Raw genomic sequence first — 15,478 nt, forward strand, 5'->3', positions numbered from 1 at the left:
CTGCCAGAGCGTCCTCATTCCATCCAGTGAGCACAGACCATTTTCTAAATTTCTGGCAGTATAACTCTGCTGCTTCCTGACCCTGACACAGGGCCAACAGTGTTTTCTCAGCATGCTCTACAGAGTTAGGTTCGTCATACAATAATCCGAGCAATTGAAAAAATGCATCTACATTAAGCAATGCCGGATTCCCTGACTCAAGAGAGAATGCCCAGTCCTGAGGATCGCCACGTAGCAGAGAAATAACAATTTTTACTTGCCGAGTGGGATCACCAGAGGAATGGGGTTTCAGAGCAAAAAACAATTTGCAATTATTTTTAAAGTTCAGAAACTTAGATCTATCCCCATAAAACAAATCCGGAGTAGGAATTCTAGGCTCTAAGGCCGGAGTCTGAACAACAAAATCTTGAATATTCTGTACTCTTGCAGCAAGCTGATCCACACGAGAAAATAACCCTTGAACATCCATGCCTGCATCCAAATCCAGAATCACCCAGAAATCAAGAGGAAAAAAAAAAGGCAAAACAAACCAGAGGAAAAAAAAAAACTCAAAACTCCTTTTCTTTTCCTTCTTTTGAGAGGCATTCAGTTCAATTTTGGCCAGTTGTACTCTTATGGTCTGGTGATTATGGAGCGACATGAGATTAGCTCTGAGCAGGTGGTATCTTTACTGACCGCAGACCCTAAGCTCAACACACAACTAGAAGCAGCCGTGGATTGCTCCTAACGCTCCCTATGCAACTCGTTACAGCCTAAGAGCTAACTACCCCTAAAGTTAGAAGCAGGAAAACTATCTTGCCTCAGAGAAAATCCCAAAAGGAAAGACAGCCCCCCACATGTAATGACTGTGAGAGGAGAAGGAAAAGACATACGTAGTATGAAACAAGATTGAGCACAGGAGGCCACTTCTAGCTAGAAAGGAAAGTACAGAAAAGAGCTCTGTGCGGTCAGTAGAAAAAACTAGACAAAGTCCACCGCAGAGAAATGCAAAAATCTCCACCCCTAACTAAAGGTGTGGAGGGCAAACTCTGCTGCCCAGAGCTTCCAGTTTAGCTAAATAGATCCATACTGATAAACTGGACAAATGAGCAAAAACAAGACAGTACAAAACAACAAGTCCACAATAAGTGAACTGCAAAGGACATGGAAGAACTTAGCTTAGCAGAACTTGGTCAGAGTGTCAGGACAATCCAAAGAGCAATGACTCCAGGCAGAGACAATTGACAACTGGCATTGATTGAGGGCTAAGGCCAGACTAATATAGCCGAGCCCAAAAGACAATCAAAGGAAACAGCTGAGAAGCTAAATCCAAGAAGCAGCAATACCACTAAAGACCACAGGAGGAGCCCAAGAGCAGAACTCACAAAAAACTACTTACAACCAAGAACGGAATTCACAACAGACCCCCACTAGGGCCAGAACTTTGAGTGAACTCACGTGGTAACTATCAAGGCTAGGCACACCACCTTTGTAAAAAAGGACCCTAACGTTAACTTGTGAAAAACTTTCTTGTTTATTCTAAAAGTTTTATATTCCCTCTACTGTAAAACTGCATAGCTACTAACACTAATTGTTTAAAAGTTATTGCTGTATATAAATAGCATTATATCTACCCCTGGCTGTTCCTGCCTCTTGATCTCTGCTTGTTGCATCCAGACAACTGCATTACAATGTAATTTAACGTCATCAGAATCTCTCACCTCTCCAGTAAGCTGGAAGAGGATCTCTAGGGTGAGGTGTAATATCCTCTCCGCCATCTTGTCTCTGTCCATATCCATCCTTGAACGGTCAGGGCAGATTTTGTAGTAGATGTTAACGTAAACGATAAAATTTCTCAGGAACCTGAATGGAAAGAAGGTGAGATTATGTACAATATGAAATACTATGGAAAAAAAACAGTTGAGAGCAATAACCTAAAATGTAGAGTTCAGAATGTAACACCATTACAGGCGCCTCTTCATGGTCTTCCCTATCCCTCCATGCAGCGACACCGTGTTCCTCTCCCTCCATGCAGGAATGCCGGCATGTTGACTGCCCCAGCCATGCAGCGTGGTCCCCGGCGTGTTCCCCGTTTCCTGGACTGTGTATGCGCACCGCACCTCCCACTGCATGCTCCCGTGTTCTTATGGGGGCAGCACAAGGTAAAATGCCTCCAGCAAATAGCTGGGAGGCATTTAGTTTAAGAGTGCGTCTGCAAGATGGTTCCCAGCCAATAGCTGGGAGGCATCTTGTTTAAAAGGCACCCTCCCCAATAGGGTGATGTCAAGCACTACAGTGAACATTAGTGAGTGAGGTGGCCTCCAAGTGAAGTTATGAGGTCCCCTGGTACTGATTGGGCCAGTGACCTAATCCCTGGTCATTCTGCGGACAGTCCTGAATGCGAAGTTTCTGGTCCTTGTGCGAAAAGTCCTGAACCTTGTCTTTCTCCTAGTGCGGCCAGTTCCTGAATCAGTATCCAAGACCTGTGTGTCTGAATGTGTGATATCTGAGTCCCCGTATGTCCGGACTGTAACCGTTCTATAGAGCAGGGGTCCCCAACTCCAGTCCTCAAGGCCCACCAACAGGTCATGTTTTCAGGATTTCCTTTGCATTGCACAGGTGATGCAATTATTACCTGGGCAAGACTAAGGAAATCCTGAAAACATGACATGTTGGTGGGCCTTGAGGACTGGAGTTGGGGACCCCTACTATAGAGGATCCATAACATAATAGTCTGAATGGAGCCCTAGTCCTATCCATGTCTGCGTACATGACCCCTGGGGTCAGCAGCTGCAGTACCGTGGACTGCCTAGGAGTGGTCCCCTTATATACTTATACATGGTTATTAGATCGCCCCTCAGTCGTCTTTTTTCTAGACTAAATAATCCTAATTTCGCTAATCTATCTGGGTATTGTAGTTCTCCCATCCCCTTTATTAATTTTGTTGCCCTCCTTTGTACTCTCTCTAGTTCCATTATATCCTTCCTGAGCATCGGTGCCCAAAACTGTACACAGTACTCCATGTGCGGTCTAACTAGGGATTTGTACAGAGGCAGTACAATGCTCTCATCATGTGTATCCAGACCTCTTTTAATGCACCCCATGATCCTGTTTGCCTTGGCAGCTGCTGCCTGGCACTGGCTGCTCCAGGTAAGTTTATCAATAACTAGGATCCCCAAGTCCTTCTCCCTGTCAGATTTACCCAGTGGTTTCCCATTCAGTGCGTAATGGTGATATTGATTCCTTCTTCCCATGTGTATAACCTTACATTTATCATTGTTAAACCTCATCTGCCACCTTTCAGCCCAAGTTTCCAACTTATCCAGATCCATCTGCAGCAGAATACTATCTTCTCTTGTATTAACTGCTTTACATAGTTTTGTATCATCTGCAAATATCGATATTTTACTGTGTAAACCTTCTACCAGATCATTAATGAATATGTTGAAGAGAACAGGTCCCAATACTGACCCCTGCGGTACCCCACTGGTCACAGCGACCCAGTCAGAGACTATACCATTTATAACCACCCTCTGCTTTCTATCACTAAGCCAGTTATTAACCCATTTACACACATTTTCCCCCAGACCAAGCATTCTCATTTTGTGTACCAACCTCTTGTGCGGCACGGTATCAAACGCTTTGGAAAAATCGAGATATACCACGTCCAATGACTCACCGTGGTCCAGCCTATAGCTTACCTCTTCATAAAAACTGATTAGATTGGTTTGACAGGAGCGATTTCTCATAAACCCATGCTGATATGGAGTTAAACAGTTATTCTCATTGAGATAATCCAGAATAACATCCCTCAAAAACCCTTCAAATATTTTACCAACAATAGAGGTTAGACTAAAGGCCCCTTCACATTAAGCGACGCTGCAGCGATACCGACAACGATCCGGATCGCTGCAGCGTCGCTGTTTGGTCGCTGGAGAGCTGTCACACAGACCGCTCTCCAGCGACCAACGATGCCGGTAACCAGGGTAAACATCGGGTAACTAAGCGCAGGGCCGCGCTTAGTAACCCGATGTTTACCCTGGTTACCATCCTAAAAGTAAAAAAAATAAACACTACATACTTACCTAACGCTGTCTGTCCCCGGCGCTCTACTTCTCTGCACTCCTCCTGCACTGACTGAGCACAGCGGCCGGAAAGCAGAGCGGTGACGTCACCGCTCTGCTTTCCGGCTGACCAACGCTCACAGCCAGTGCAGGAGGAGTGCAGAGAAGTAGAGCGCCGGGGACAGACAGCGTTAGGTAAGTATGTAGTGTTAATTTTTTTTACTTTTACGCTGGTAACCAGGATAAACATCGGGTTACTAAGCGCGGCCCTGCGCTTAGTAACCCGATGTTTACACTGGTTACCGAGGGACTTCTCATAGTTGGTCGCTGGAGAGCTGTCTGTGTGACAGCTCTCCAGCGACCAAACAGTGACGCTGCAGCGATCGGTATCGTTGTCTAGATCGCTGCAGCGTCGCTAAATGTGACGGTACCTTTACACAATATGACATATAGATGTTTGCAATGAATGGGGAAAAGGCCGCCCCCATTGAGGTTACCCTGGTTACCAGTGAAGACCTCGCTGGATCGGTGTCACACACGCCGATCCAGCGATGTCCGCGGGAGATCCAGCGACGAAATAAAGTTCTGGACTTTGTTCAGCGACCAACGATGGCACAGCAGGGGCCTGACCGTTGGTCGCTGTCACACATAACGATTTCCTTAACGATATCGTTGCTACGTCACAAAAAGCAACGATATCGTTAACGATATCGTTATGTGTGAAGGTACCTTTACTGGCCTATAATTTCCAGGTTCACTTTTAGAGCCCTTTTTTGAACATTGGTACCATATTTGCTATGCGCCAGTCCTGCGGAACAGACCCCATCGTTATATAGTCGCTAATACACTGGAATACACTGGTATATAGGAATGTATCTCTATGTACCAGCACAAGAAGTTGTGTGTGTGATCACCAGGGCCAAGACGGGAAGAAAAGAGAAGAATGAGTTAATTAGAGCACAGAGATGTCGGCCTTCCCCCAGAGTCAGAGAAGGAACCAGTGAGCACTAAACACAGTGAGCTGGAGAGGAGGCGACTTACAGGCAGAGTGAGAGTCGGGAGGATCCTGAACACCCGGGAGAGTTACCCCAAATTGGGACTGTGCTGCTAGATGGCTGGAAGTAATGAATAATGGAGACTCTGCAGCACCGACCTCCACCCGCAGAGCCGCACTCCACATAGAGAATAATGGAGCCTCCAGCACCGACCTCCACCCGCAGAGCCGCACTCCACATAGAGAATAATGGAGCCTCCAGCACCGACCTCCACCCGCAGAGCCGCACTCCACATAGAGAATAATGGAGCCTCCAGCACCGACCTCCACCTGCAGAGCCGTACTCCACATAGAGAATAATGGAGCCTCCAGCACCGACCTCCACCCGCAGAGCCGCCCTCCACATAGAGAATAATGGAGCCTCCAGCACCGACCTCCACCTGCACTCCACATAGAGAATAATGGAGCCTCCAGCACCGACCTCCACCCGCAGAGCCGTACTACACATAGAGAATAATGGAGCCTCCAGCACTGACCTCCACCCGCAGAGCCGTACTACACATAGAGAATAATGGAGCCTCCAGCACCGACCTCCACCCGCAGAGCCGCACTCCACATAGAGAATAATGGAGCCTCCAGCACCGACCTCCACCCGCAGAGCCGCACTCCACATAGAGAATAATGGAGCCTCCAGCACCGACCTCCACCCGCAGAGCCGCACACCACATAGAAAATAATGGAGCCTCCAGCACCTACCTCCACCCGCAGAGCCGCACTCCACATAGAGAATAATGGAGCCTCCAGCACCGACCTCCACCCACAGAGCCGCACTCCACATAGAGAATAATGGAGCCTCCAGCACCGACCTCCACCCGCAGAGCCGCACTCCACATAGAGAATAATGGAGCCTCCAGCACCGACCTCCACCCGCAGAGCCGCACTCCACATAAAGAATAATGGGACATCCAGCACCGACCTCCACCCGCAGAGCCGCACTCCACATAGAGAATAATGGAGCCTCCAGCACCTACCTCCACCCGCAGAGCCGCACTCCACATAGAGAATAATGGAGCCTCCAGCACAGACCTCCACCCGCAGAGCCACACTCCACATATATGGCTGTTCTGTGCATACAGGACCTGTGATGAGGTCACAGGAGGGGAGGAGTCAGGGGTCACATGATGGGAGGAAAAGCCGTTGGAATTAGAGAAGATATCTTAAGGTACCTTCACACTGAACAATTTAACAACGATATCACTAGCGATCCGTGACATTGCAGCGTCCTGGATAGCGATATCGTTGTGTTTGACACGCAGCAGCGATCAGGATCCTTGTTGTGAATTCTGTTGTCGGGCTCCCTCCTGTGGTCATGAATGGTACTTCGGCTGGTTCTGTCCATGGACTTCCTCTGGTGGGTGTTTCTGAGTTTCCTTCCACAGGTGACGAGGTTAAGTCGTTAGCTGCTGCTCTATTTAACTCCACTTAGATCTTTGCTCCATGCCACCAGTCAATGTTCCAGTATTGGTCTTGTTCTCTCCTGGATCGTTCTTGTGACCTGTCTTCCCAGCAGAAGCTAAGTTCCAGCTTGTATTTCTTTGGTTTGCTTTCTTTCTGTCCAGCTTGCTATTTTATTGTTGTCTTGCTGGAAGCTCTGGGACGCAGAGGGAGCGCCTCCGCACCGTGAGTCGGTGCGGAGGGTCTTTTTGCGCCCTCTGCGTGGTCTTTTTGTAGGTTTTTGTGCTGACCGCAAAGTAACCTTTCCAATCCTCGGTCTGTTCAGTAAGTCGGGCCTCACTTTGCTAAATCTATTTCATCTCTCTGTTTGTATTTTCATCTTTACTCACAGTCATTATATGTAGGGGGCTGCCTTTTCCTTTGGGGAATTTCTCTGAGGCAAGGTAGGCTTTATTTTTCTATCTTCAGGGCTAGCTAGTTTCTTAGGCTGTGCCGAGTTGCATAGGGAGCGTTAGGCGCAATCCACGGCTATTTCTAGTGTGTTTGATAGGATTAGGGATTGCCGTCATTAGAGTTCCCACGTCCCAGAGCTCGTCCTTTATTATCAGAAACTATCAGGTCATTCCGTGTGCTCTTAACCACTAGGTCCATTGTTGTCCTGACCACCAGGTCATAACAGTACTGGTGGCCCAAAGTACTAATGCATCTCAATAGAGGGATAAGAGAAGTTCTGAGACCATTTTTTTTTCTTTGCAGTGTTTTTTGTCTCTCTTTTCCCCTTTACCTCTGGGTGGTTCAGGACACTGGTGTAAACATGGACATTCAAGGTCTGTCCTCTTTGATGGATAATCTCACTACAAGGATACAAAACATTCAAGATTTTGTGGTTCAGAATCCGATGACAGAGCCTAGGATTCCAATTCCTGATTTGTTTTTTGGTGATAGGACTTTGACCAGAGCTGAACGGCAAGAACACAGACGTCGAAATGGGCTGTGTTTTTACTGTGGTGATTCCACTCATGCTATCTCCGATTGTCCTAAGCGCACTAAGCGGTTCGCTAGGTCTGCCACCATTGGTACGGTACAGTCTAAATTTCTATTGTCTGTTACTCTGATTTGCTCTTTGTCATCCTATTCTGTTATGGCATTTGTGGATTCAGGCGCTGCCCTGAATTTGATGGACTTGGAGTATGCTAGGCGCTGTGGTTTTTTCTTGGAGCCCTTGCAGTATCCTATTCCATTGAGAGGAATTGATGCTACGCCTTTGGCCAAGAATAAGCCTCAGTACTGGACCCAATTGACCATGTGCATGGCTCCTGCACATCAGGAGGATATCCGCTTTCTGGTGTTGCATAATCTGCATGATGTGGTCGTTTTGGGGTTGCCATGGCTGCAGGTTCATAATCCAGTATTGGACTGGAAATCTATGTCTGTGTCCAGCTGGGGTTGCCAGGGGGTACATGGTGATGTTCCATTTTTGTCTATTTCGTCTTCCACTCCTTCTGAAGTTCCAGAGTTTTTGTCGGATTATCGGGATGTATTTGACGAGCCCAAAGCCAGTGCCCTACCTCCTCATAGGGATTGCGATTGTGCAATTAATTTGATTCCTGGTAGTAAGTTTCCTAAGGGCCGATTGTTCAATTTATCTGTGCCAGAACACGCCGCTATGCAGAGTTATATAAAGGAATCCTTGAAGAAAGGTCATATTCGCCCGTCGTCATCACCGTTAGGAGCAGGGTTCTTTTTTGTGGCCAAGAAGGATGGTTCTTTGAGACCTTGTATTGATTACCGCCTTCTTAATAAAATTACAGTCAAATTTCAGTATCCTTTGCCGTTGCTGTCTGATTTGTTTGCTCGTATTAAAGGGGCTAGTTGGTTCACCAAGATAGATCTTCGAGGGGCGTATAATCTTGTGCGTATTAAACAAGGCGATGAATGGAAAACAGCATTTAATACGCCCGAGGGCCATTTTGAGTACCTGGTTATGCCATTCGGGCTTTCCAATGCTCCTTCAGTATTTCAGTCCTTTATGCATGACATCTTCCGAGAGTACCTGGATAAATTCCTGATTGTGTATTTGGATGATATTTTGGTCTTTTCGGATGATTGGGAGTCTCATGTGAAGCAGGTCAGAATGGTGTTCCAGGTCCTTCGTGCGAATTCCTTGTTTGTGAAGGGGTCAAAGTGTCTCTTTGGAGTGCAGAAGGTTTCATTTTTGGGGTTCATTTTTTCCCCTTCTACTATCGAGATGGACCCTGTTAAAGTCCAGGCCATTTACGATTAGACTCAGCCGACATCTCTGAAGAGCCTGCAAAAGTTCCTGGGCTTTGCTAATTTTTATCGGCGCTTCATCGCTAATTTTTCTACTGTTGCTAAACCGTTGACTGATTTGACCAAGAAGGGTGCTGATGTGGTCAATTGGTCTTCTGCAGCTGTAGAGGCTTTTCAGGAGTTGAAGCGTCGTTTTTCTTCTGCCCCTGTGTTGTGCCAGCCAGATGTTTCGCTTCTGTTTCAGGTTGAAGTTGATGCTTCTGAGATTGGAGCAGGGGCTGTTTTGTCGCAAAGAAGTTCTGATGGCTCGGTGATGAAGCCATGTGCTTTCTTTTCTATAAAGTTTTCGCCTGCTGAGCGTAACTATGATGTTGGTAATCGTGAGTTGTTGGCCATGAAGTGGGCATTCGAGGAGTGGCGTCATTGGCTGGAAGGAGCCAAGCATCGCGTGGTGGTCTTGACTGATCACAAGAATTTGACTTATCTTGAGTCTGCCAAACGGTTGAATCCTAGACAGGCTTGATGGTCGTTATTTTTCTCCCGTTTTGATTTTGTGGCTTCGTACCTTCCGGGCTCTAAGAATGTGAAGGCTGATGCCCTGTCAAGGAGTTTTGTGCCTGACTCTCCGGGTGTTCCTGAGCCGGCGGGTATTCTCAAAGAGGGGGTAATTTTGTCTGCCATCTCCCCTGATTTGCGGCGGGTGCTGCAAAAATTTCAGGCTGATAGACCTGACCGTTGCCCAGCGGAGAAACTGTTTGTCCCTGATAGATGAACTAGTAGAGTTATCTCTGAGATTCATTGTTCAGTGTTGGCTGGGCATCCTGGAATCTTTGGTACCAGAGATTTGGTGGCTAGATCCTTCTGGTGGCCGTCTTTGTCACGGGGTGTGCGTTCTTTTGTGCAGTCCTGTGGGACTTGTGCTCGGGCTAAGCCCTGCTGTTCTCATGCCAGTGGGTTGCTTTTGCCCTTGCCGGTCCCGAAGAGGCCCTGAACGCATATTTCTATGGATTTTATTTCGGATCTCCCCGTCTCTCAAAAGATGTCGGTCATTTGGGTGGTTTGTGATCGCTTTTCTAAGATGGTCCATTTGGTACCTTTGTCTAAATTGCCTTCCTCCTCTGATTTGGTGCCATTATTTTTCCAGCATGTGGTTCGTTTACATGGTATCCCGGAGAACATCGTTTCTGACAGAGGTTCCCAGTTTGTTTCGAGGTTTTGGCGATCCTTTTGTGCTAGGATGGGCATTGATTTGTCTTTTTCCTCAGCTTTCCATCCTCAGACAAATGGCCAAACCAAACGAACTAATCAAACTTTGGAAACATATCTGAGATGCTTTGTTTCTGCTGATCAGGATGATTGGGTGTCCTTTTTGCCGTTGGCTGAGTTCGCCCTTAATAATCGGGCCAGCTCGGCTACTTTGGTTTCGCCGTTTTTCTGCAATTCTGGTTTCCATCCTCGCTTCTCTTCAGGGCAGGTTGAGTCTTCGGACTGTCCTGGTGTAGATACTGTGGTGGATAGGTTGCAGCAGATTTGGACTCATGTGGTGGACAATTTGACATTGTCCCAGGAGAAGGCTCAACGTTTCGCTAACCGCCGGCGCTGTGTGGGTCCCCGACTTCGTGTTGGGGATTTGGTTTGGTTGTCGTCTCGTTATGTTCCTATGAAGGTTTCCTCTCCTAAGTTTAAGCCTCGTTTCATTGGTCCGTATAAGATTTCTGAGGTTATCAATCCTGTGTCATTTCGTTTGGCCCTTCCTGCTTCTTTTGCCATCCATAATGTGTTCCATAGGTCGTTGTTGTGGAGATACGTGGCGCCTGTGGTTCCATCCGTTGATCCTCCTGCCCCGGTGTTGGTTGAGGGGGAGTTGGAGTATGTGGTGGAGAAGATTTTGGATTCTCGTGTTTCGAGACGGAAACTCCAGTACCTGGTCAAGTGGAAGGGTTATGGTCAGGAAGATAATTCCTGGGTTTTTGCCTCTGATGTTCATGCTGCCGATCTGGTTCGTGCCTTTCATTTGGCTCATCCTGGTCGGCCTGGGGGCTTTGGTGAGGGTTCGGTGACCCCTCCTCAAGGGTGGGATACTGTTGTGAATTCTGTTGTCGGGCTCCCTCCTGTGGTCATGAATGGTACTTCGGCTGGTTCTGTCCATGGACTTCCTCTGGTGGGTGTTTCTGAGTTTCCTTCCACAGGTGACGAGGTTAAGTCGTTAGCTGCTGCTCTATTTAACTCCACTTAGATCTTTGCTCCATGCCACCAGTCAATGTTCCAGTATTGGTCTTGTTCTCTCCTGGATCATTCTTGTGACCTGTCTTCCCAGCAGAAGCTAAGTTCCAGCTTGTATTTCTTTGGTTTGCTTTCTTTCTGTCCAGCTTGCTATTTTATTGTTGTCTTGCTTGCTGGAAGCTCTGGGACGCAGAGGGAGCGCCTCCGCACCGTGAGTCGGTGCGGAGGGTCTTTTTGCGCCCTCTGCGTGGTCTTTTTGTAGGTTTTTGTGCTGACCGCAAAGTAACCTTTCCTATCCTCGGTCTGTTCAGTAAGTCGGGCCTTACTTTGCTAAATCTATTTCATCTCTATGTTTGTATTTTCATCTTTACTCACAGTCATTATATGTGGGGGGCTGCCTTTTCCTTTGGGGAATTTCTCTGAGGCAAGGTAGGCTTTATTTTTCTATCTTCAGGGCTAGCTAGTTTTTTAGGCTGTGCCGAGTTGCATAGGGAGCATTAGGCGCAATCCACGGCTATTTCTAGTGTGTTTGATAGGATTAGGGATTGCGGTCAGCAGAGTTCCCACGTCCCAGAGCTCGTCCTTTATTATCAGAAACTATCAGGTCATTCCGTGTGCTCTTAACCACTAGGTCCATTGTTGTCCTGACCACTAGGTCATAACAGATCCTGCTGTGATGTCGTTGGTCGGAGCAGAAAGGCCAGAACTTTATTTCGTCGCTGGACTCCCTGCAGACGTCGCTGAATCGGCGTGTGTGACGCCGATTCAGCGATGTCTTCACTGGTAACCAGGGTAAACATCGGGTTACTAAGCGCAGGGCCGCGCTTAGTAACCCGATGTTTACCCTGTTTACCAGTGTAAATGTAAAAAAAAAAAAACACTACATACTTACATTCCGGTGTCTGTCGCGTCCCCCGGCGTTCTGCTTCCCTGCACTGTGTAAGCGCCGGCCGTAAAGCACAGCACAGCGGTGACGTCACCGCTCTGCTTTACGGCCGGCGCTTACACAGTGCAGGGAAGCAGAACGCCGGGGGACGCGACAGACACCGGAATGTAAGTATGTAGTGTTTGTTTGTTTTTTCATTTACACTGGTAACCCGGGTAAACATCGGGTTACTAAGCGCGGCCCTGCGCTTAGTAACCCGATGTTTACACTGGTTACCGAGGGACTTCTCATAGTTGGTCGCTGGAGAGCTGTCTGTGTGACAGCTCTCCAGCGACCAAACAGCGACGCTGCAGCGATCGGCATCGTTGTCTAGATCGCTGCAGTGTCGCTAAATGTGACGGTACCTTTACACAATATGACATATAGATGTTTGCAATGAATGGGGAAAAGGCCGCCCCCATTGAGGTGCCCTGTTTTTGTAGATAGTAGGAGTCATTAAAAGAAAAATAATTATTTTGAAGCAGAATATTAGTGGCTGTAATAAAAAATTTCTGCATTTCTGCTGAATAATTGCTATTGACCTGCAAGTGATACCTCAGTATCGATGCTGGGGTAAAGACTAACTACATCGCATCAAAGTGTGACAGATAGAAGCTGCATTGTTGATTTAGAATCATCCAGCAACTATAGGGGTTAAAATGGTTATAGCAGACAGGGAGTGGTTAGTTCAGCCCCAGGAGATTCTGGGAAAGGTGTGATTGTGTCTGGGACTTCCAAGAGTAGCTGTGTGTTAGGGTACCGTCACACAGTGCAATTTTCATCGCTACAACGGTACGATCCGTGACGCTCCAGCATCGTAACAATATCGCTCCAGCGTCGTAGACTGCTGTCACACTTTGCAATCTACGACGCTGGAGCGATAATTTCATGACGTATGTGCGATGTAGAAGCCGTTGGTTACTATGCGCACATCGTATACGATATATGTTACACCATGCGATCATGCCGCCACAGCGGGACACTAGACGACGAAAGAAAGTTTCAAACGATCTGCTACGACGTACGATTCTCAGCGGGGTCCCTGATCGCAGGAGCGTGTCAGACACTGCGATATTGTAACTATATCGCTCAAACGTCACGAAACGTGCCGTCGTAGCGATCAAAATTGCACTGTGTGACGGTACCCTTAGAGTCTCCTGTCTGTATACACCAGTATTGAAAGCTGTTTTCCACTCATCCCCCTCTTTAATACGAATTAGCCCCCCTGAGATCCTATTTAGAAAACCATTTTGCTCCTATAATCTGATTAAGGAGGTCCAGGATGAGAGGGGGCGGATACGGGTCCCGGACCGTGATCTAAGTTCACGGAAATCTAGGCAGGGGCGTAAACCCTCGTCTTCCTTCTTTACAAAGAAAAACCCTGCAGCAATGAGGGATGAAGATGGTCTGATATGACCCTTTGCCAAACTTTCCACAATACGGCCTGCCTCTCTGGACCAGAGATATTATATAGTCTGCTCTTTGAGACAGGGACAAGATTAACGGCGCAGTCATTAGGATGATGGGGAGGAAGTTCTTGGAACCCCTACTCTGAGAACACATCCCCAAAGTCAGACAGGTATTTAGGTACAGACTGGGTATCCACCCTTGCAAGCCAGGTACCCAAGCATTGTCCTTGACAATACTCACTTCACTTTACCACCTCCTGAGTCTGTCTGTCTACCACAGGGTTGAGGAGAGTGAGCCAAGGAAGTCCAAGAACCACAGGTGAAAGCAGACCCTCTAGAACATAACAGTCAATACCTTCTGAGTGCATGGCCCCTACATGTAATGTAACCCTTGGACGGCTTGAGTAAAATACCCCCATCTCAAGAGTGCGGAGTCGATGGCAATTATTGGTATAGATCTGGACAGTGTGTGTGGTTTGAGATCCTGGACCTGAACGAACCTAGCGTCGATCAAGGTAACCCGGCCCCACTGTCCAGAAAAGCAGAAATAGCCACCTTATTTTGCCCAGATGGATTTCAGGCAGCAGAAAAAATTGTGTCCTATCCACGGAGGAGATATGTACACCCGGGTTGCTAACCTCCCCGCAATCTGGGCTCCTTAGTTTTCTGGTGGCTGTTTACCATTCTATAGGAAAGAACAAGTGCCCATGAAACAGCCCTTTCCTTTATACCACAGTAAAAATATACTCCTCCTTGCGCCAAGCAACAGACTGCTTTCCTGTTATGAATTCTGTTATCGAACTCCCTCCTGTGGTCATGAATGGTACTTCGGCGAGTTCTGTCCATGGACTCCCTCTGGTGGCTGTGAGTGGAGCTGCTGCTTCTGAGGTTCCTTCCACTGGTGACGTGGTTAATTCTTTAGCTGGCTGCTCTATTTAACTCCACTCAGATCGTTACTCCATGCCAGCTGTCAATGTTTTGTTCTGGTTCAGTATACTCCTGGACCTTTCTGGTGACCTGTCTACTCCAGCAGAAGCTAAGTCCCTGCTAGTTTATTATTTGTTCTTTGTTTTCTTGTCCAGCCTGTTATTATTATTTTGCCTTGCTAGCTGGAAGCTCTGGGATGCAGAGTGGCACCTCCGCACCGTGAGTCGGTGCGGAGGTCTTTTTGCACACTCTGTGTGTTTTTTTGTAGTATTTTGTGCTGACTGCAAAGTTGCCTTTCCTATCCTCAGTCTGTTTAGTAAGTCTGGCCTCCCTTTGCTGAAACCTATTTCATTTCTGTGTTTGTGACTTCATCTTTTCTCACAGTCAATATATGTGGGGGGCTGCCTTTTCCTTTGGGGAATTTCTCTGAGGCAAGGTAGGCTTAATTTTCTATCTTTAGGGCTAGTTAGCTCTTAGGCTGTGACGAGTTGCATAGGGAGCGTTAGGAGCAATCCACGGCTATTTCTAGTGTGTGTGATAGGATTAGGGATTGCGGTCAGCAGAGTTCCCACTGCCCAGAGCTTGTCCTGTGTTGTTTAACTATCAGGTCGTTCCGGGTGCTCCTAACCACTAGGTCCATAACAGTCCTAACCACCAGGTCCATAACACTTTCCAGAACAAATTGCCCAACCCAACTACATGGGTTCCTCAAATGACTCAGAATAGGTTTCCCTTGGCCCTGGAACTCTCGCACATTGGAGTGTCTCTTTATGTCTTAACTATTTTGTATGACACCTCTCTCTGATTTTAGTGCGTGAAAATTGTGAAATTTCTGATTTTTTTCACAAAGAAACACAAGTCATATCAAACAAATATTTACCACTATCGTGAAGTACAATATGTCACGAAAAAATAATCCCAGAATCAGTGGAATTCGTTGAAGCGTTCCAGAGTTATAATTACATAAAGCGACAGTGGTCAGAATTGTGAAAAATTGGCTTGGTCATTAAGGTGAAAATTAACTCCGTCACTAAGGGGTTAAAGAACACTGCCACTTAGATGACTATGCAAGTCCGTCTTGGATAAATATTTATAACTGAGAATCCTTAAAAAAAAATTGAAATGTTGGGTGAAATTTTCTGGTTCTGCACTGTATTATCTAAGCAATCGATTATATTAGTCTCAAAATACAGTCTAAAAGATTTGGTAAGTAAAAAAATATGACGCAATA

General features: G+C 47.0%; 1 protein-coding gene across 2 annotated transcripts in view; it reads right to left on the minus strand.

Moving 5' to 3' along the window:
• LOC138666902 (zinc finger protein OZF-like) overlaps positions 1-15,478 on the minus strand; it is a 111,291-nt gene that overhangs the window by 59,485 nt on the left and 36,328 nt on the right. The window contains exons 1-2 of one of the 2 annotated variants that reach the window (XM_069755081.1): positions 6,069-6,177; positions 1,701-1,842 (exon numbers count right to left, since the gene is read on the minus strand). In XM_069755081.1, coding sequence (XP_069611182.1) covers positions 1,701-1,842; positions 6,069-6,169 — 243 coding nt within the window. In that variant the 5' untranslated portion in view covers positions 6,170-6,177. Of the gene's footprint in view, positions 1-1,700; positions 1,843-6,068; positions 6,178-15,478 lie in introns of those variants that run through there. The other variant, XM_069755082.1, reaches the window with a different exon arrangement.

The sequence above is a fragment of the Ranitomeya imitator genome, chromosome 2 (assembly GCF_032444005.1).
Source record: "Ranitomeya imitator isolate aRanImi1 chromosome 2, aRanImi1.pri, whole genome shotgun sequence".
Taxonomy (NCBI): domain Eukaryota; kingdom Metazoa; phylum Chordata; class Amphibia; order Anura; family Dendrobatidae; genus Ranitomeya; species Ranitomeya imitator.